Below are 22,869 nucleotides of genomic sequence, written 5' to 3' on the forward strand. Positions count from 1 at the left end.
AAGTTAATTTCCTTTCATGTTTTTAAAATTTTTTTTTGCCCATGTAAGACAGAAAAATGGAGAGACTCAATAGAGGCATAGAAAAATAGGAAGAAAAGGCTGGGCGTGGTGGCTCACACCTGTAATCCCAGCACTTTGAGAGGCCGAGGCAGGCAGATCATGTGGTCAAGAGATTGAGACCATCTTGGCCAACATGGTGAAACCCTCTCTCTACTAAAAATACAAAAATTAGCTGGATGTGGTGACGTGCGCCTGTAGTCCCAGCTACTTGGCAGGCTGAGGCAGGAGAGTCGCTTGAACTTGGGAGGCAGAGGTTGCAGTGAGCCGAGATCGCGCTACTGCACTCAAGCCTGGTGACAGAGCGAGACTCTGTCTAAAAAACAAAAAAAGAAAAGAAAAAAAGAAAAATAGGATGAAAAGAGTCAGGAAAGGGAGAATTCTCCTGCATGCTTTTAAGATATTTAACCAATTTTATATCAGATCTATATTCTAGTTTACATTTTACATTATATAAGGGGCCTTCAAAAAGTTCACCAAGAATGTGTATTATAAAAAAACTGTGCATGAATTTCAACATTTTTTCCACCAAAATAAACTCATACTAATTTGTTGTAACATGTCTGAATGGGATTTATTTTGAGGCATTGAGATAGATAAAACATCAGTTTGAAGAACCTCTATCAGCAATGTGAATTCTGATAAAAATGAAGCAAGAACAAACATCAAATATATGGTAAAGATTGGGCAAAAGAATGGTGAAATCATTGATGCTTTAGAAAAGGTTTATAGGGACAATGCCTCAAAGAAATCATCAGTTTACAAGTGGATAACTCATTTTAGTAAGGGATGAGATGATGTCAAATATGAAGCTCAAGGTGGCAGAACATCCACATCAATTTGTGAGGAAAAAATTAATCTTGTTCATGTCTTAATTGAAAAGGACTGCCAATTAACAGCACAAACAATAGCCAACACCATAGACATCTCAATTGCTTCAGCTTATACAGTTCTGACTAACATATTAAAGTTGAGCCAACTTTCTACTTGAGGAGTGTCAAAAATGTTGCTCCGGGAGAAGCTGCAGATAAGAGCAGAGCTTTCAATAGAAATTTTTTAAACAATTGATATCAAGATCCTGAAGCATTTCTCCAAAGAAATGTAAAAGGAGGTGGAACATGGCTTTACCAGTACGATCCCTAAGGCACAGCACAGTCAAAGCAATGGCTACCAAGAGGCGGAAGTAATCGAGTCGAAGCAAAATTGGACCAGTCAAGAGCAAAGTTCATGGCAATAGTGTTTGGGATTCTCAAGACATTTTGTCTGTTAACTTGCTGGGAGGCCGAAGAATGATAACTACCTATTCTAAGAGAGTTTTAAGAAAGTTGGCCAAAGCGTTAGCAGAAAAATGCTCAGGAAAGCTTCACCAGAGTGTCCTTCTCCACCACAATAATACTCGTGCTTATTCCTCTTATTAAACAGGGCAATTTTGCAAGAGTTTGCTTGGGAAATTATTAGGCTTCCACGTTACAGTCCCGATTTGGCTCCTTCTGACTCCTTTTTGTTTCCTAATCTTAAAAAAATTGTAAAGGACTCCTATTTTTCTTCAGTTAATAGTGTAAAAAAGATTGCATTGACATAGTTAAATTCCCAGAACCTTCAGTTCTTTAGAGGTGGACTAAATAGCCGGTATCATCACTTGCATAAATTTCTTGAACTTGATGGAGCTTATGTTGGGAAATAAAGTTTGCATTTTTTATTTTTATATTTTAACTCCACTTTTTACGTGAACTTTTTGGAGTCCTCTCACGTTTTATTTTTTATTTATTTTTTATTATACTTCAAGTTTTAGGGTACATGTGCACAACATGCAGGTTAGTTACATATGTATACATGTGCCACATTGGTGTGCTGCACCCATTAACTTGTCATTTACATTAGGTGTACCTCCCAATGCTATCCCTCCCCCCTGCCCCCACCCCACAACAGTCCCCAAAGTGTGATGTTCCCCTTCCTGTGTCCATGTGTTCTCATTGTTCAATTCCCATCTATGAGTGAGAACATGCTGTGTTTGGTTTTTTGTCCTTGCAATAGTTTGCTGAGAATGATGGTTTCCAGCTTCATCCATGTCCCTACAAAGGACATGAACTCATCATTTTTTATGGCTGCATAGTATTCCATGGTGTATATGTGCCACATTTTCTTAATCCAGTCTATCATTGTTGGACATTTGGGTTGGTTCCAAGTCTTTGCTATTGTGAATAGTGCCGCAATAAACATACGTGTGCATGTGTCTTTATAGCAGCATATTTTATAATCCTTTGGGTATATACCCAGTAATGGGATGGCTGGGTCAAATGGTATTTCTAGTTCTAGATCCCTGAGGAATCACCACACTGACTTCCACAAGGGTTGAACTAGTTTACAGTCCCACCAAGAGTGTAAAAGTGTTCCTATTTCTCCACATCCTCTCCAGCACCTGTTGTTTCCTGCCTTTTTAATGATCGCCATTCTAACTGGTGTGAGATGGTATCTCATTGTGGTTTTGATTTGCATTTCTCTGATGGCCCGTGATGATGAGCATTTTTTGATGTGCCTGTTAGCTGCATAAATGTCTTCTTTTGAGAAGTGTCTGTTCATATCTTTCACCCACTTGTTGATGGGATTGTTTGTTTTTTTCTTGTAAATTTGTTTGAGTTCATTGTAGATTCTGGATATTAGCCCTTTGTCAGACGAGTAGGTTGCAAACATTTTCTCCCATTTTGTAGGTTGCCTGTTCACTCTGATGGTAGTTTCTTTTGCTGTGCAGAAGCTCTTTAGTTTAATTAGATCCCATTTGTCAATTTTGCCTTTTGTTGCCATTGCTTTTGGTGTTTTAGACATGAAGTCCTTGCCCATGCCTATGTCCTGAATGGTATTGCCTAGGTTTTTTTCTAGGGTTTTTATGGTTTTAGGTCTAACATTTAAGTCTTTAATCCATCTTGAATTAATTTTTGTATAATGTGTAAGGAAGGGATCCAGTTTCAGCTTTCTACATATGGCTAGCCAGTTTTCCCAGCACCATTTATTAAATAGGGAATCCTTTCCCCATTGCTTGTTTTTCTCAGGTTTGTCAAAGATCAGATAGTTGTAGATACGTGACATTATTTCTGAGGGCTCTGTTCTGTTCCGTTGGTCTATATCTCTGTTTTGGTAGCAGTACCGTGCTGTTTTGGTTACTGTAGCCTTGTAGTATAGTTTGAAGTCAGGTAGCGTGATGCCTCTAGCTTTGTTCTTTTGGCTTAGGATTGACTTGGCAATGCGGGCTCTTTTTTGGTTCTATGTGAACTTTAAAGTAGTTTTTTCCAATTCTGTGAAGAAAGTCATTGGTAGCTTGATGGGGATGGCATTGAATCTATAAATGACCTTGGGCAGTATGGCCATTTTCACGATATTGATTCTTCCTACCCATGAGCATGGAATGTTCTTCCGTTTGTTTGTATCCTCTTTTATTTCATTGAGCAGTGGTTTGTAGTTCTCCTGGAAGAGGTCCTTCACGTCCCTTGTAAGTTGGATTCCTAGGTATTTTATTCTCTTTGAAGCAATTGTGAATGGGAGTTCACTCATGTCTCAGGATTAAGAAACTCACTCAAAACCCCTCACATTTTATAGTAAGAGAATATTACACAGTGCTATTTTTTTAAAAAATTGTTTTAAAATTATTTCTTTTTCTGTAATAATTTTCTCTTCCTAGCTTGACTCTACAGTTGTGGCTTTTAAAATTGTATCCTGGCTACTTTCAATCCCCAAATATTTATAAGAATGTAATGTAACACAATGATAAGTATAAGATTTTATATATAAACACACACACATATACTTACTTATTTACATACTTACACATGTCTACCTATATAAAATACATATACATATCTATAATCTTATACATAAGATTATACACTAGGAAGATCTTATAATATCTTCACACTGTGTGTTTGTGTGTAGATTCACACTGACACTTTCACACTCTGAAGATCATTATGTGATTGCATTTCATGTTAAGGGTTCTTCAGAGAGCTTTTATTCTACACTATCTCTTTCTTCAGTTCTCACGTTATGCCCAATCTTGGAAAGACTTCCTCTCTTGGAGTATTTTAATAAAAGACCCTTAGAGCAGCATATACCCTCCATCTTTTCTTAAAGAGGCTGTAGATTATCTTGACTCCTATTACCTGAAGATATGTCTAATGGAAACCTTAAAAATACCGTGTCAGGTTCTAATAGCTGGAAATAGCTGGAAGGTATAATAGATCAAGAGGAAGAAGCAATTTTGTTTTAAATTAAATAATTAAAATTCAGAGTTTACTTTGATATGTTAGTGTTAAAGTTAACTAAAGTTTATGATTTAAAGTGAGGCGTAATGAAAATAATATTAAATCTGGTATTGAAAGACCTGGATACTTGTCTGAACATCACTATTTATTTGCTCTATGACCTTGGGTAAGACAGCCTTTCAGCCTCACTCATCATCAGCTGAAATGTGTGGTTATTAATACATTGCTGCCTACTTCCTCATGGTGCTGTCAGGATGAGATGCATGAAAATATTGTATAAACAGTGCAGTCTATAAAAGTTACTATTGTAAATAACAGTTAATATGCTCCAGTCAGTGTATTAAGCATTTATATCATTCTTACAACAGTTTTACAACACACGCAACATTAATATTCTGCTTTTATAGATCAAGAGGTTGAGGCTCAGCAAGTGTAAGACACCTGCATGAGGGAGAAAGGTAAGATTTGAATCCAGGTCTGTCTGAGGCTAGAACAAAAGCTCATAATTGCATCACTTTCATTATTTATCAGAATAATAATCACTACATAGCATTATGTGTGAAACAGCCAAGGCAGTAAAACATAGTTCTCTTTATTATCACATCTGAATTCTAAATGCAAAAACAAAATAACATTTGTTTTTCATAAAAGTGAAGTGCCATGGAGCTCTAACCATACAAATGTGTTCTTCTCTTAGAATTTAATTGTCCTGAATCCACTCACAGTGACTGAGGAGGAAATACGACCATCACTAGAGAAACGCCTTGAAGCCATTATCAGTGGGGCTGCTCTGCTAGCGGATTCTTCATGCACGAGGGACTTCCACCGAGAGCGGATTATCGCAGAATGCAACGCCATTCGCCAGGCTCTTCAGGATCTGCTTTCAGAGTACATGAACAATGTAGGTGACTGGTTTGCCTTCCCATCCCTAGCCCCTCTTCCTTTGTACTTTGAATATAGGCTGAGATACTTTCCGTGTACAAAATAGGATAAATTACAAATGAGTATGTGATTTTACATGGGTTGATTTTCTAAGTGAGTTCTACGTGGTTATTTAAAGGGAACAACAATCCTGGGAGTTTCTAGGGATGAAATCAGAACCAGGGGGGTATTTACAGGTGATTGTTTTGTTTGTGGAAGTATCTCACTATTAGTTGAAGAAGGGAATCAGGATTGGAGAAAGGAAACGAGAGTTGCACGTCAATTTAAGAAATATAAAGAAGATAAAGAGAGGGGCAGATTGCTCAGGATCAAGTTGGTGAATAATGAAAGGCCATTAGAAGTTAGTATCCAATAAAAGTGATGTTACAGGGATCATGAGCTATGTTTGAAGGTGTGTAAAGAGCCCATGCAGGTTGTTATGTTTTTTTGTTGTTGTTGTTTTATGGAGATAGACAGGGTCTTGTTCTGTTGCCCAGGCTCAAGTGCAGTTGGGCAATCACAGCTAATGGCAGCCTCGAACTCCTGGGCTCACATGATCCTTCTACCTCAGACTCCCAAGTAGCTGGGACTACAAGTGTGTTACCATGCCCAGCTAATTTTTGTAATTTTTGTAGAGATGGGGTTTTGCCATAATGCCCAGACTGGTCTCGAACTCCTGGGCTCAAGTGACCCTCCCACCCTGGCCTCCCAAAGTGCTGGAATTACAGGCACCCACGCAGTTTTGGGAGCTCTTAATCTTTTTCAAATGTGACAGCGTCTAGTTTTTTTTTGAAGTTTTAGCTATCAGAAATATTGTAAATGTCTAAATTTAGGGCAAAAATATTTGTTTCAAAGTCCATTTTGTTTCATTGTATATATACATATATATGAAATATATATCTCTTCATCTATGGAATGTCTATAACTATTGTTCCCCTCAAATCTTGGTAATATTTATAAAGTGAGGAGAAAAATCTTGAATATATTCTCAATTATATATTGATTATGAAGATTCCTTAAATAATAGAGCTAAACAAAATGAAAATTATAATAGGAATATTTTGTTCATCTGCATTATTCTAAATAGAAGAATTCAAGATTCATGTAGATATGGTTGAGAATGATTAGTTACGAAGGGTATGACTTTTCAGGTATGAATTTAAGATATTTGAGACTGTTCAATATAAGTACTTTATGTGAATAATTGAAATGCACTAAAATTATTTGGTGCATTTTGAGGACCCTTCAACACATTTGATGTATCTTCATACTCTTAATATTTGATGACTTTGGTTCCTGACCAGAAATCTCTCACCTGTCAATAAATCAAATTTGTAAGGTAGATTTCTTTAATAAGAAAATTTTAGTATTGTCATGTCCTGCTAGAATGCCTGAAGCTAGAATATCCCCATTTTTAGCATATAATATATTCTTAAAGATTTTTCAAGGTAATTCATCAGTCATAAAAAACTCAGAAGATAATACTGTATTGAAATGCCTTCTTTCATGATCTGTAAACTGTTACTATTATTATTCTCATCTTTACAGATAAAATATAGTAAAGTTATATATACATTTAGTTTTCCTAGAAATTATAAAATTATAAGTTCAATTTCTCTAAAATAGAAAGTTATTTTCTTCTTTATCGGTACAAATTCAGATATATATACATGTGCACACTTACCCACATACATAGGTAAGGTTGGCCACGTAATTTGTGGGGCCTAGTACAAAATGAAAATGTGAGGCTTCTTGTTCAAAAAGCAGGAGAAAGGAACTGTAGCTTTCTTACACAGTCTCTCATGACCTATGAAAGGTTATTTTTATTTGCTATTTAATGTTAGATTTCTAGAGTATAGAGGTACTTATAAAGTGACTGCAGACCCTCACAGGCACCTGTGGCTCCACCAAATGACCCTGACCCACCCCAGGGTGTGCCAAGGCCCCCACAAGGAATAAAGGGTGGTAGTAATCACTGGGTGGGAGAACAGGTGGCTGAGGACCTATCCCAGGAAGTCACTCGGAGGCAGGACTGCGTATGAGCCAAGACATGTGCTTCATTGCCGCATTGGACTACACAGATTAAAAGGTAAAATTGTTAAAAATTTCAAGACTGTGGTAGCAGAGCATGAAAACCCAAGCCTGGGACCCCTGTCTAAAATTGGAATCCTATGTGCAGTATTAGGTCCCTGAAGCTGGCCCTGTATATAATAAACACATATCACATCAAAATAGTGGTGATTTTATGGTTTTCTTAAACTGAGCAAATTGGACTGAACTAATGAATATTGTAATTAAGTAGCAGGAACCAACCTGGGAAACTGTGGAGTGTATTATCATATCTCATCCCCAGGTTTACTGTCACTCCAGGTTTCTGTCACAAATAATGCTTCTTTATAGCTGTTGCATCAGTTGTAATGAAAGGGAATGCATTTTTCTGGAACTAGCTGAACTCAAACCTTGCTCAGCATTTGCTCAAAGACTTGGGATGGCTCTAATACTTAAGTCCTCATCTTTCTATTTTAAGGAATACTGTGTCTCCTTTGGTGGACCCAGTTGTTTTTCAGATCAGTCAGTAGCTTTTGTAATTGAGCTGTGCTGATGGAGTAAATGCTTAATGATAAGCATGAAAACTGAAAGTGATTAATTCATCAAAACCTGTGAGTCTTTTAGGTGAAGGGGACTTCAGAAATTGGCTTAAATTTTGCAAATCCGTTGCGTCCAGCTAGAGCAGTTCAGCAGTGAGAAATGAATGCAGCTTATGTTTGTCTCAGGCTCAGTCCGCACAACCATATGACTCCTCTGAGTCTAAATAAATTCACTTCCTTAAACAGATGGGCAAGTTTGATCATTTTTTAAAATGGAATCTCAACGTTCAGTAAGTTCAATGTCTTGTCACATTAAGAAGAAATTAGTAAGAAATGAGACGAGATGGGTCTATAACGGACAAAACAGACAACCACTTAACACTATTGATTATGTATGTTTGCCCTAATATATACTGTCCTGTTAAATTTATATGAGTGGATACATAGTATATATGTTTGGTTAGTTTTCTATTGTTGCTGTAGCAAATTACCACACACTTAGTGTCTTAAACCACACAAATTTCTATCTTTCAGCTCTGTAATCAAAAGTCTGACCTGTGCTTCACTGGAGTAAAAATCAAATTGTTGGAGGAATGCATTATTTTCTGGAGTCTCTAGGGAAGAGTCCATTATTTTTGCCTTTTCCAGTTTCTAGAGGTCACCCTCATTCCTTAGGTCATGGCCCTCTGCCTCCATCTTCCAAGCCAGGAATGTCATGTTTCTCTGACCCTGCTTCCAACCTCACATCTCTTTCTCTGACCACACCTTGGAAAGATGATTTTCTTTTTAGGACTCATGTGATTAGTGGGAGCCACCCAGATTATCCAGGATAATCCTCCCATCTGAAGGCCCTTAACCTTAATTACATCTGCAAAATCCCTCTTGCCATGTCAGGTAACATATTCACACGTTCTGGGAATTTGAATGTGGACATCTCTGGGAGACTCACAACATTATATCAATACTAGTCTTCCCTAGTCTCTTCGGCGGAATCATTATCAATCCTTTCATTTCGAACCCATTATAGACAGCATCCCTCACACACTTTAAGCTCTGTGCAGGCAGATCACATGTCTGTTTTGTTTAGTTTTATCTCAAGCCTCAGGCACAATGCATAGAATTTAGAAAAAGCTGAATTGTATTTTTGAATGAAAGAATGAATGAAATGATTGCATATTGTATATGCCACGTAATGGAGAAACAGCCTCTCTGACATTAACTGAAATGAGTTTCAAGCATCTACTACATTTATACAATGGACTGCCTGTTATAAAAGGTCTTATTTTGCAAAGCATTAAATCTCTTCTGGAAATCAATGTAAATATCCAGAAATAAATTCTTTTTTATCTTAATCTCTGCATTTGGATCCACATCCAGCCGTATTCTAGAACAGGATTTTTATTCATTAAAAATACACTCCAGGAAACATTTAGGATCAGAGAAAATATAGCTTTTATCTTTTAAAACTTAGGGATATATATTTCTAAGATACTTCTGCTGATTTTGTTATATCTCTATGATTGGTTAGACCTAGTTCATCTTCTCTGATCTATAACATAATTAAGGAATTTTTTCATAAATGGGGCAGAGCAACGAGGCCCTGTGAAAAAGGAATGATCTTCAGGAAATCAATTATTTTTACATGGTGATCTTTCTGTAATTGGTGAAAATAGAATTGTAGGTAGGCAGCCATCATGTTTGAGTCCTAAGATAACACCAAGCATGGATATTTTTCTGGGGGTGGGTTGAAATCATATTGTTGTAGTTGGGTTGGATGTGTTAGATAGGTGACGTATAATTATTAGTACAGTTAATATTCAGGTGATACATGACTATAGGGGATTATTAGAATTGAGTGAGAGATAATGCTGCTAGAGTAAACAAGTGAGGCCTGAGCTCCATGCAGGAACTAATTTGCATTTCTGGACCTCTCATCCACCCACCTTTTTCTTCTCTTGGTGCTTTATGTGGAAGAACATTGTTGGTTCTCATTACATATTTGTTGAGTGAATAAAGAATCAAATGGACTGGCTTTGTTATTCAGAAACCTACTTTATTGTGTGTCTTGAGTTTAATGCATTCCATGTCTTGGGAAATTCTGAAAATTCATATAAAGCCTACAGGCAAAGAGATGTTATGGAATTTTTCCTTTCGTATAGGACCTCCATCTCACTCCTGAATATGCATTTTGGAAATAATTCCAGCTTTAATTAATTAATTTATTTTTATTTCCTGTGATGATATGGTAAAACAGTTGAGAGGAACTATATGCAATGGCTTTTTGAATACAAGAGACAGGTTAGAATTAAAATTCTAAAAATGTAAAGGCAGCTTTCAGCCTATGTTTTTCCTTCTTTCCCTCCCTCCCTCCCTCCCTCCCTCCCTCCCTCTCTCTCCCTCTGTCCCTCCTTTCTTCCCTTCCTCCCTGCCTTCTTTCCTTCCTTCCTTTTTTCCTTTTTTTGGCATGGACTGCATATGAGGAGTGTCATTATCAGCTCAAGTGTACTGTACTAGATGCTTTACATTTTTATATTCTTAACAGTTTTCATTATTCTGTAGTGGTAACTGATTTTTGAGTGGTTGATTTGGTTGGAGACAATGTTTTTCAGTTTATAGGTATCTGGATAACTTAAAAGAAATAAATAGTATCCTATATAGGTCTGTGCAAGAGTGGATATGCCAAAAACAGAGATATCAACCAAGGTTAGATTAATTAGAGCATGAAGTCAAAGTCCAAGAAGATATAAAGGAATCGTCACAGTGAAAAAGGCTGGATTCAGATACTGAAGCTGGAATATAGGAGCTGATAATTCAACAAGCTGGGAGTTGAGAGAAATAATAAATAGTGGGGATCTGGTTAAGTTGGCAAAAATGGTTTTTTTTTCTCTGATTTCTTTTCTGTGCCTAAATTAAGGACTAAATATTAGACAGGTATTTAAATATGTGAATTGTTTTGGAAATAACTTCATTGTTTCAGCTATTACTTTTCTGAGCTGCTCTGGGTTCCTAGTCTTATTCTTCTACTAAATGTTCCTTAATTACATGGATGACTGTTAAATAATGATTCCAAATCCTTCTTGACAAGTTAAGTTTGGTGTCATGTAAATCTGGCATAGACTGTCCACTTTGGGGTTTAAGAGGAGCTTGTGCAGTGCTCATTGGGGAAAAGGAGGCATCTGGGTTCCTCTATTGAGGAAACAGACTATTCTCATATATCTTTTCTTTGTGCTCTAATGTACTAATCTCTCTTAATAATCCAAATTAATTGTGAGAATCCTACAGAAATGCAAGCTATGTGATTGCGGAACTAGTAAGAAAAGCTGAAATATAAAAAGTAGGCAGCCATTTTTATCTTTTTTAATAAAAGGGAAACCAATCAGATAGAGCCAGAGCACAGGAGGAGAATGAAATAATTTTTGTAAAATAAAAATAAAGTAATGGAGAATATTCCAAAGTGTCGAGATTTAAGTCTTGCAGAGACCAATCAATACAGAGGCGAAATGCAGAGAGCAATACAGAGGTGAAAGTCCCTAAAGGTTACATCCTCTTGGCCAGAGAGCCTAAAGCCTGAGAGCCCTTTGTCATTTGCCTTCCAGCAGAGGCAGCCATGATTTCTAATATCTGTGGGGTAGGTCAGTCATTCACTTTGTGGACTGCTCCAATTGATACTTTCCCAAGAAGTGGGTTCCTTTACTCCCTAGTGTTTAGGCATTCCTCATATATTAGAAGTTCCTGCTATGGTTTTTTAACATTAAACTTTACTCAGAGTTGTTTGCTACATAAAAATAAAACTAGGTCAAATAGTAGAAATGACAGAAATATAGTAAGAATCAAGAATCCTGGCATGAAGTATTAGTTCTAACTTGGACGAAATATAAGGGTCCTGAGCCTAGCATAGTTCCTAGGTGGGAGCTGACAGTAGAATGAAGAGTGATTGTTGTCTTAGATCATGTACACTAGAACAGACTCGAAGGTAAATTTGAGTACAAAAAAGTTTTGTTGGGACGTTCTTTCAGAAAATAAACACATAAGGAAGTGAGAAAGGCAGATTGGCAGAGAAGCCAACTTACAATGGAAATCTTAGCTGTCCTATGGGGAGTGTTGGAGCTGGGATGGCCTTTCAGAATTGTTTCATATTGAAATGGAGGAATGGACCCTTAGAATTCCTGCAACTGTCAATCATGATGGCACATCATCATAGGAGCTGTGTAACTGGATGAGGCAGGTTCCTGCAACTGAGGACTGTTCCCAGTGAGGAAAAGAGATGTGAGCCATTACAGCTGGTATTTCCAGCTGAAAAGGGAATCCCTTATAAAGGAAATCTGGGTGAAGCACCACATTATTCACTACAACAGTTAATAGCAAAAATCAAAAGGTTGTTTTTATAGCCCTTGAACAATGAAATATTAGCCTGTGTTAGCAGCTGTTGTCAGAGTATTTGGCTTCACAGAGAATTTAATTTACTATTGGTAATGTTCAGAAAATTATTAGGAGAAGCATGTAATTTGTTATCCAAACCGGGATACTTTTTTTTTTTGGAGATGGGGTCTGGCTCTGTCACCCAGGCTGGAGTGCAGTGACGTAATCTTGGCTCACTGCAACCTCCGCCTCCCAGGTTCAAGTGGTTCTCCTGCCTCAGCCTTTCGAGTAGCTGGGACTACAGGTGTGTGCCACCACAGCTGGCTAATTTTTGTATTTTTTAGTAGAGACAGGGTTTCACCACATTGGCCAAGCTGGTCTTGAACTCCTGACCTCAGATGATCTGCCTGCCTTGGCCTCCCAAAGTGCTGGGATTACAGGCGTGAGCCACCGCACCCGGCCAAAGCTGGGTTACTTCTGAGAGACAAAGATTCATAAAATGGTCAACAGACCCTAATTGATCGACAAAAGGCATCTCAAGCAAACTGAGAGGTATGGCCACCTAGAAACTATATGACTATATGACTATAGTGTGTGTGTATGTATGTATGTATTATACATATGTATATATATAATAAATACAAGAATACATATGATGGATTTTCAGAGAGATTTAACACATTTTACTGACAGATTCTGTATGGGCTATAACAGATAGCTAAACTGTAAAATTTAAACTAAAATGCTATTGGTGTTACTGCAATTTCTAGTTACATAATTCTTCTATAAACATTGTGCTAAGAAGTGGTGGTTTCAAAGTACAAACAATTGCAGCCTTAGTTGTCAAGGAGAATCAGACAAACAAGTATGTGAAATGGAACATGATAAAAACTGTAATACTGATGAATGCTAAGTACAATAAGAGCATCAAGTAATAAGTGGTTAACTCCCCTGGGATGGATCAGGCTTCAGGGGAGATAAAAAAGGTCTTAAGCTAGCTTTTGAAGGAGAAGTAGGTACTCATCAGACAGTTGAGGGAGTTGGGAATTCCAGAAAGGGGTAAGAGCCTGTGCAAAGGCACAGAGCAGGAATCACGTAGGTTGTTTGCTGTGGGAAATGTATGAAGTTCAGTTTGGAGGAAATGTAGAGGGAAGAAAGAAAGGAAGGATATGAGACTAAGCACTGGCCATTAGTTTGCAAATGTGTTTCTTTTAAATATTTGATAAACTCCCAATTTTTTTCCTTCTAAAACAAGCTGAATTTTTATTTTTGCCTATTTTTCTTCAGTGTTAATCAGTTATGAGTCCCTCATATCATCTTGGCTGTCTTATATTCATAAATCAATTTCTATTGAAAATATTAATTTATTAATTTATTTATTTTTATTTTTATTTTTTGGCAGGGTCTTGCTCTCTTACCCAGGCTGCTAGAGGGCAGTGATGTGATCACAGCTCACTGCAGCTTTGACCTTCCAGGCTCAAGTCATCCTCCCACTACAGCCTCCTGAGTAGCTGGGACTGTAGGTGTGCACTACCAGGCCTGGTCAATTTTTTTTTTTTTTTTTGAGACACAGTTTCACTGTTGTTGCCCAGGCTGGAGTGCAATGGCGTGATCTTGGCTCATCGCACCCTCCACCTCCCAGGTTCAAGCAATTCTCCTACCTCAGCCTCCTGAGTAGCTGGGATTACAGGCATGCGCCACCACACCCGGCTAATTTTGTGTTTTCAGTAGAGACAGGGTTTCTCCATGTTGGTCAGGGTGGTCTCGAACTCCCAGCCTCAGGTGATCCGCCTGTCTCAGCCTCCCAAAGTGCTGGGATTATAGGCGTGAGCCACTGCGCCTGGCCTAGAAATACCAAAATATTTACTTTGAATATGCTTATATGTCTCACATAAGATTTAGCATGAAGCAATTAAAATGCCTGAAAACCATTTAATGGTACAAAAACAATGACCTTTTGTGGTACTATATACTGGAAAATATGATTTAGTTTATTTTATTAGCCAGCACTATCTTATGGAAATATTATGCAAACTACAATAATATGTGAGCCAAATAGATAATTTTAAATTTTCTAGTAGCTACATACAGTAAAAGGAACAGGTGAAATTAATTTTAGTTAAGTCAGTGTATGCAAAATATCATCATTTCAACATACAATCAATATAAACATCATAATGAGATATCTTACATTCTGTTTTAGTTATAAATCCTTGAAATTTGATGTGTATTTTACATTTATAGTATAGCTGGACTAACCATATTTCATGTTCAATAGCGACATGTGGCCAGTGGCTGCCATAGTAGACAGCATAGCACTATGCAGAATTGCTTTCTCCATCATAGTGTTTGTGGTTCTTTTAATCTTTTTTTAGATACAGGGGTACATGTGAAGGTTTATTACATAGGTAAACTTGTATCATGGGAGTTTGTTATTTAATCACCCAAGTATTAAGCATGGTACCCAGTAGTTATCTTTTCTGCTCCTCTCCCTTTTCCCACTCTCCACCCTCAAGAAGAGCCCAATGTTTGTTTTCTTCTTTGTGTTTATAAGTTCTTGTCATTTAGCTCCCACTTATAAGTGAGAATAAGTGGTATTTGGTTTTCTGTTTCTCTGTTAGTTTACTAAGGATAATAGCCTCCAGCTCCATCCATGTTCCAACAAAAGACACAATCTCATTCTTTTTTATAGCTACATAGTATTCCATGGTGAATATGTGCCTTGTTTTCTTCATCAAATCTGTCATTGATGGGCATTTAGTTTGATTCCATGTTTTTGCTATTGTGAAAAGTGCTGCAATGAACATTCGTGTGCGTGTGTCTTTATGATAGAATGATCTATATTCCTTTGGGTATGTACCCAGTAATGGGATTGCTGGGTTGAATGGCAGTTCTGCTTTTAGTTCTTTGAGGAATTACCATGCTGCTTTCCACAATGGCTGAATTAGCTTACACTCCTACCAACAGTATATAAGTGCTTCCTTTTCTCTGCAACCTTGCCAGCATCTGTTATTTTTTGACTTTTTAGTAATAGCCATTTTGACTGGTGTGAGATGGTATCTCACTGTGGTTTTGATTTGCGTTTCTCTAATGATCAGTGATATTGAGCTTTTCTTTATGTGCTAGTTGGCCACATGTATGTCTTCTTTTGAAAAGTATGTTCATATCCTTTACCCACTTTTTAATGGGGTTGTTTTTCTTTTGTAAATTTGTTTAAGTCTCTTATAGATGCTTATAAGTTTCTTATATTAGACCTTTGTCAGATGCATAGTTTGCAAATATTTTCTCCCATCTATAGGTTGTCTATTTACTCTGTTGATAGTTTCCTTTGCTGTGTGGAAGCTCTTAAGTTTAATCAAATTTTGCTTTTGTTGCAATTGCTTTTGGTGTCTTTGTCCTGACATCTTTGCTCATTCCTATGTCCAGGATGGTATTTCCTAGGTTTTCTTCCAGTGTTTTTATAGTTTTGGATTTTACGTTTAAGTCTTTAATTCATCTTGACTTGATTTTTGTATATAGTGTAAGGAAGGGGTCCAGAGTCAATCATCTGTGCATGGCTAGCCAATTATCCCAGCATCACTTATTGAATAGGGAGTCTTTTCCCAATTGTTATTTTTTGTCAGCTTTGTCAAAAGATCAGATGGTCGTAGATGTGTGGCCTTATTTCTGGGTCTCTGTTCTGTTCTGTTGGTTTACGTGTCTTTTTCTGTACGATGCTGTTTTGATAACTGTGTTCTGTAGTATAGTTTGAAGTTGGGTAATGTGATGCCTCCAGCTTTGTTCTTTTTGCTTAGGATTGCCTTGGCTATTCAGGTTCATTTTGGTTCCAAATGAATTTTAAAATCATTTTCTCTAGTTCTGTAAAGAATGTCATTGGTAGTTTGATAGGATAGCAATGAATATGTAAATTGCTTAGGGCAGTATGGCCATTTTAATGATATTGATTCTTCCTATCTATGAGCATGGGATGTTTTTCCATTTGTTTGTGTCTTCACTGATTTCTTTGAGCAGCATTTTGTAATTCTTGTTATAGAGATCTTTCACCTTTCTGGTAAGCTGTGTTCATAAGTATTTTAGTCTTTTTGTGGCAATTGTGAATCAGATTGCCTTTATGATTTTTCTCTCAGTTTGGCTGTTATTGGTGTGTAGGAATGCTAGTGATTTTTGTAAGTCAATTTTGTTTACTAAAATTTTGCTAAAGTTGTTTATCAGCTGAAGGAGCTTTTGAGCTAAGACTATGGGTATGGGGTTTTCTACATATAGAATCATGTCATCTGCTAACAGAAATAGTTTGACTTCCTCTCTTCCTATTTGGATGCCCTTTATTTCTTTCTCTTGCCTGATTGCTTTGGTTTAGACTTCTAATATGATGTTGAATAGAAGTGGCAAGAGAGCAGTCTTGTCTTGTGCCAGTTTTCAAGGGAGAATGCTTGCAGCTTTTGCCCTTTCAGTATAATGTTGGCTGTAGGTTTGTCACAGATGACTCTTACTATTTTGATGTATGTTCCTTCAATACTTAGCTTATTGGAAGTTTTTAACATGAACAGGTGTTGAATTTTATCAAAAGCCTTTTCTGTGGCTATTGAGATAATAGTGGTTTTTGTCTTTAGTTCTTTTTATGTGATGAGTCATATTTATTGCTTTGTGTATGTTGAACCAACCTTGCATTCTGGGGATGAAGTCTACTTGATCATGGTGGATTATCTTTTTGATGTGCTGCTGGATTTGGTTTGCCAGTATTTTGTTGAGGGCTTTTGTCTTGATATTCATCAAGGATATAGCTCTGAAGTTTTCTTTTTTTGTTGTGTCTCTGCTAGGTTTTGGTATCCAGATGATACTGGCCTTGTAGAATGAGTTGGGGAAAATTTCCTCCTCCTGAATTTTAAGGAATAGTCTCTGTAGGAATGGTACCAGCTCTTCTTTGTACATCTGGTATTAATAGAATTTGGCTACATCATGATGTTTTTAATGTCGGATAACCTTTTTTTATTTTGAGATGGAGTCTCACTCTGTTGCCCAGGCTGGATTGCAGTGACACCATCTCAGCTCAACATGGGGTTTCACCATGTTGGCCAGGGTGGTCTGGAGCTCCTGACCTCAGGTGATTTACCTGCCTTGGCCTTCCAAACTGTTGGGATTATAGGCATGAGCCACTACACTCTATATTTTTATAACTTTAAAAATACTACTGTTGGGGTAATAAAAGAAAGGAGAGAGAATATTTAGGTCAGGGATATCTAGAGCTACCTCATCATGCTGTCATTCCTAGGGTTATCCAGTAAAATAAGCAAGTGGCATTTTATACTTGTATATTGGAAAGGAAAGAAATTTTCTGTATGTCATAGATTATATTCTCTAATGATAGCTACAACAATATTTCACATTTTGCAAATTCTCCTCTGGCATGACTTTGCTTTTCCTCCATCATGAAGATAGAGTTTAATACTCTTCTTCTTGAATCTTGGCTGGACTTAATACTTGGTTGACCAACTAAATATGGCAGAAGTAACATTCTAGGACTTCTGAGGCTAGATCATAAAAAGCCTTTTAGCTTTCACCTGATTGTTTTGGAGTGCTCAACTTTGAGACATTTCCCCTCAGAATGTAATTTCTAGGCTGTATGAAGTCCAGCCTACACAGAGAGATCACAACTAGGTAGGCACTCTGGTTGATAGAGCTACATTCCTAGCCAAAAGCCCACATTAACTGCCAGCACTGTAAATATGGTATCTTGTACGTCCAGCCTATTCAAAATTTTATATGGTTCCTGCTGCAGCCAAACTTTGACTGCAGCTGCACAGAAACCTGATGTGTCAAATCTCAGCTGAGCCCAGTCAAACCTCAGAACCATAAGAAAGAATAAAAAGTTGTGCCTTTTTTTTTTTTTTGAGATGGAGTCTCGCTCTGTCACCCAGGCTGGAGTGCAATGGCATGATCTTGGCTCACTGCAACCTCTCCCTCCTGGGTTCAAGTGATTCTCCTTCCTCAGCCCCCTGAGTAGCTGGGACTACAGGTGTGTGCCACCACGCCTGGCTAATTTTTATATTTTTAGTAGAAACAGGGTTTTGCCATGTTGGCCAGGCTGGTCTTGAACTCCTGACCTCAGATGATCCACCTGCCTCGGCCTCCCAGAGTTCTGGGATTACAGGCGTGAGCCACCGCGCCCGGCCAGAAGTTGTTGCTTTTTAAACACTAGGTTTTGCAATGGCTTCTTACACAATAATAGATAATCATAATACTATACAATTTTTTAGGTTGAGACTTGACTTTGAGAAGAACATAAAGGATCTGAATTACCCTAACAACAAATGTAGGGAATAGCCTAGAAGGTACAGAGGATGAGTTAGACTGTCTCCTTAGCCATAGTGGTCAAGAGTTGTTAGTTACAGCTTTATTAGAAAGAATCAAAAACTGATATTAGTAGGTAGAAAGATGTAGAGAAAATTATTAATGGATTCTATTACAAAGAATAGATTTAATTAATCCCTGCAAATCTTTCATGTTCTTTAAGTCTTGGGTTAAAAATTAAACCAGTGTATATAAATTAAACCCTTTTAACAGAGATCTGAAGTGGGTGAACCTTATCTAATTATAAGGGTAAAGATTCTAGGGTCCAGTGTGAAAAAAATCCAAGAAACCTAGGTAAGTTACACTCTTGCAGAATTCCATTTTAATGAGTTTAGTTGTGTCTGAATGCATTTATGCTATAATGATATTGGTAATTGCATTTAAGAATGACTTTGAAACTTTTTCAGGTGACCCACAATTGATATTTCTAAAATGTGCATTATGATCACCTGCCCTCTTTAGCAGTATAAATTAGAATCATTGAATACCTAGTGATTATATAATTTATGCTGTGGAATAGTCACAGGCAAATGTTTATTTAGCCTCTTGCAGTTTCTAAGTCTCCCTTCCTCCTTGGCAATTTTAAGTGTAGTACTGGGGGCTCAGAAGAAAAGGAATATGCAAAGAAAATACAAAGTTGGCAAGATGGTTAGTATGGCAGTTGGCTTACAACTGGGAAGAGAAAAATAATTTTTGTTTGGTGCATAGCAGAGATATGATAATCACTATTTGTGATAATTATGTTGTCTTTTGTAGAAACAAGCTCTTTCTAATTTGTCAACTCCTTTAGAAGTATTGACTGTTCATTTTATTTAGTTTCTGACTTTTATATTAAACCTAACACTTGTAAAAATAAAACGGAATCTACTTGATAACTGCTTTTAATTTTAATTCGTCTGTTCATGCTATATGGGAAAGCCTATCCATCTTCTCTCATTTTTGTCACAGGAATACCTCTGAAAGACTAGAAACTAAACTTAAAAAAAAAAACTTTTAATTTTGAAATAATTAAAGATTCAAAGGAAGTAGCAAAGACAGCACAGAGAGGTTCTTTGTACCCTTTGCCCAGTTTCCTATATAGGTTGCATCATGTGTAACTATATAGCAAGATATCAAAACAAGGACATTGACATATCGACATAAATTATGTATATAGTTTTATCACATATATGGGTTTGTGTAATCACCAACACAAAAACGATACAGAAATATTCCATCACTACAAATATCTCCCTTGTGCTACCACTTTCCAATAACACCTGCCCCTCCCTACCCCTCCCACCTGCCCCTGCCCCGTGCCTAACCCCCGGCAAATGCAAATCTATTCTCCATTCCTATAATTTTGTTATTATACAGTGTTTTATAAATGGAATTACACAGTGTAGGACCTTTTGAGATTGGCTTTTTTAAAACTCAGCATAATGCCTTAGAGATCCATCCAAGTTGGATATATTGATAGTTTATTCTTTTTTATTGCTAATTAGTATTCCATGGTAGGATATACCATTGTTTATACATTTGACTATGGTAGAACATTCTGTTTTTTCCAGTTTGGGGCTATTACAAATAATGCTTCTATGAACAATTGGGTACAGATTTTTGTGTGGTCATAAATTTTAATTTCTCTAAGAGAAACACCCACAAGTGTGATTGCTAGGTTATGGTATGTGATGCATAGTTTTTAGTAAACTGCCAAACTATTTTCCAGAGCAATTTTACATTCCCTCCAGCAATGTATCTAGTTATTCAACACTCTGACCAACATTTGATATTTTCACTATTTTTTATTTTAGATATTCTAATCAGTGTGTAGTGATATTATGATCTTCATTCTAATAGCCAGTGATATCAAACATCTTTTCATGTGTTTATTTGCTGTCTGTACATACTCTTCAGTGAAATGACTCACCATGTTTTTTGCCTATTTTCTAATAGGATTTTTTGTATAGTAGTTTACTGTTAATTATTAAGAGTTGTTTATATGTTCTATATATGAGACCTTTTCAGATATTAGTTTTGTAAATATTTTCTTGCAGTTTGTAGCTAATGAAGTAAGCTTTATCTATTTTTTTCTTTTATGTGTCATGCTTTTTGTGTCTAAGAATGGTTCACCAAGTTCTAGGTCCAAAATTTCTTTTCTGCTTTTTTCTAAAAGTTTTATATTTTACATTTGATTTTGTATTTATGATCCATTCTGAGTTAACTTTTTATGAAGTGTGAGACTTTTCTCAAAGTTCCTACTTTTTGCCTGTTGATATCCAGTTGCTCTAGCACTATTTGTTCCTCCATTTGATTATTTCTGCATATTTGTGAAAAATCAATTTGCTGTACTTGTGTATGGCTATTTCTAGTTTCATGATTCTATTTTATTGGGCTGTTTGTTTATTCCTTGGCCAATATCACAAAGCATTGACTACTGTAGCTATATAATAAGTCTTGAAATCACTTAGAGTTATTCCTATTAATCTCCTATTTCAAAGTTGTTTTTAGCTATCCTAGCTACTTTGTCATTCCATGTATATTTTACAATAATTTTTAATGTCTAAAAATTTTTTCTTAGATTTTATAAGAATTACAAAAACTTGTATATCAATTTAGGAGAATTGACATATTTACTGTGTTGTCTTCCAGTTCATGAACACAGGATGTGTCTCCATTCAATTAGATCTTTGATTTCTTTCATCAGCATTTTGCAGTTTTCAGTATAGAAGTCATATACATGTTTTATTAGACTTATACCTAATTGTTTCATTTTTCAGGTATTATAAATGTTATTATATTTTTAATTTTAATTATCACCTGTTATTGTTAGTATATACAAGTAAAATCGATTTTTGTATGTTTATCTTATATCCTGTAACCCTCCTGAAATCACTTAGTAGTTCAGGAATTGTTATTATTGTCATTTTGGTGGATTCCTTGGGATTTTCTACATAGAAAATTACGTCATGTATAGATAGTAGGAATAGTTTTATTTCTTCCTTTTAAATCTGTGTGTCTTTTATTTAATTTTCATGTCTTACTGCACCGATTAGAACTTCCAGAAATATGGTGCGTAAGTGTGGTGAGAGCTGATATCCTTGCTTTGTTGCCTATTTTAGGGGAAAGCCTTCAGTCTTTTGCCATTAAATACAATGTTAGTTTTAGATCTCTTTTTGATAGATTTTTAAAAATCAAGTTATGGAAGTTCTTCTCTGTTTCTAGATTTTGGAGAGTTTGTGTGATAAATGGGTGTTGAATTTTGTCAGATAAATGCCTTTTCTGCATCAATTTACATAATCATATGATTTTTCTTGTTTAGTTTGTTAATATGGTAGATTACGTTGATTTTCAAATATCAAACTAGCCTTGCATCCCTGGAATAAATCTTACTTGGTCATGGTATACAATTCATTTTACATATGGATGAATTCTATTTGTTAATATTTTATTAGAAATATTTTCATCTCTACTAATGAAGAGTATTAATTAGCAGTTTTCTTATAATATCTTTGTTTTTGGTATCATGGTAGTAATAAAAGTGATTGGAAAGTACTCTGTCTTTTTCTATCTTCTGGAAAGGTTGGGTAGAACAGGTGTTATATATGTTTAAATATTTGGCAGTGTTCTCCTGGGAAACCATCTGGGGATGGAGATTTCTTTTCCAGGAGTTTTTATATTACGAATTCCACTTCCTTAATAATTATAGAGCTATTTAAATTATCTGTTGCATATTGAGTTAGTTGTGATAGCTTTTGCTTTTGAAGGAATTGGTTTATTTCATCTAACTTGTCAAACTTATATGTTAAAGTTGTTTGTATAATCTCTTATTGTGCTTTGATGCCTGTAGGATATTTCCTTGTTTAATTCCTGGTCTTAAAAATTTGTATCTTCTCTTTTATTTTTGTTAATTTTTCTAGAATTTTAACATTTTATCTTGATAGTTTCAAAGAACAGCTTTTTTATTTCATTGAATTTCTCAGTTTTCATTTTCAATTTTATTTGTGCTCTTTATTATTTTCTTCTTTCTGCTTACTTTGGGTGTATTTCATGCTTTCTAGATTTTTGAGATAGAAGATTAGATTACTGATTTGAGGTATTTTCTGTTTCTCTGCCTCTTTTTTTAAAAACTCAAGGCCAGTGAGAGCTGGAATGTTTTCTCTTTTGCAGATTTTCCTGTTGTCTTTCAATAATCAATTTTCTATTTTGATTTGATTGTGCACAGAGAACACACTCTTTGTGACTTAATTTTTTTTACATATATTGAGGCTTATTTTATGGCCCAGGATATGGTCTATCTTAATATAGTTTAATGGGCACTTAAAAATAATACGTATTTCCTTATTGTCCTTTGCTGCCTGTAG

General features: G+C 36.1%; 1 protein-coding gene across 1 annotated transcript in view; it reads left to right on the forward strand.

The window, feature by feature from the left end:
• CTNNA3 (catenin alpha 3) overlaps positions 1 to 22,869 on the forward strand; it is a 1,821,585-nt gene that overhangs the window by 543,506 nt on the left and 1,255,210 nt on the right. The window contains exon 7 of the mRNA XM_054522537.2: positions 5,008 to 5,211. Within this exon, the coding sequence (XP_054378512.1) occupies positions 5,008 to 5,211 (204 nt within the window). The remainder of the gene's footprint in view (positions 1 to 5,007; positions 5,212 to 22,869) is intronic.

The sequence above is a fragment of the Pongo abelii genome, chromosome 8 (assembly GCF_028885655.2).
Source record: "Pongo abelii isolate AG06213 chromosome 8, NHGRI_mPonAbe1-v2.0_pri, whole genome shotgun sequence".
Lineage (NCBI taxonomy): Eukaryota > Metazoa > Chordata > Mammalia > Primates > Hominidae > Pongo > Pongo abelii.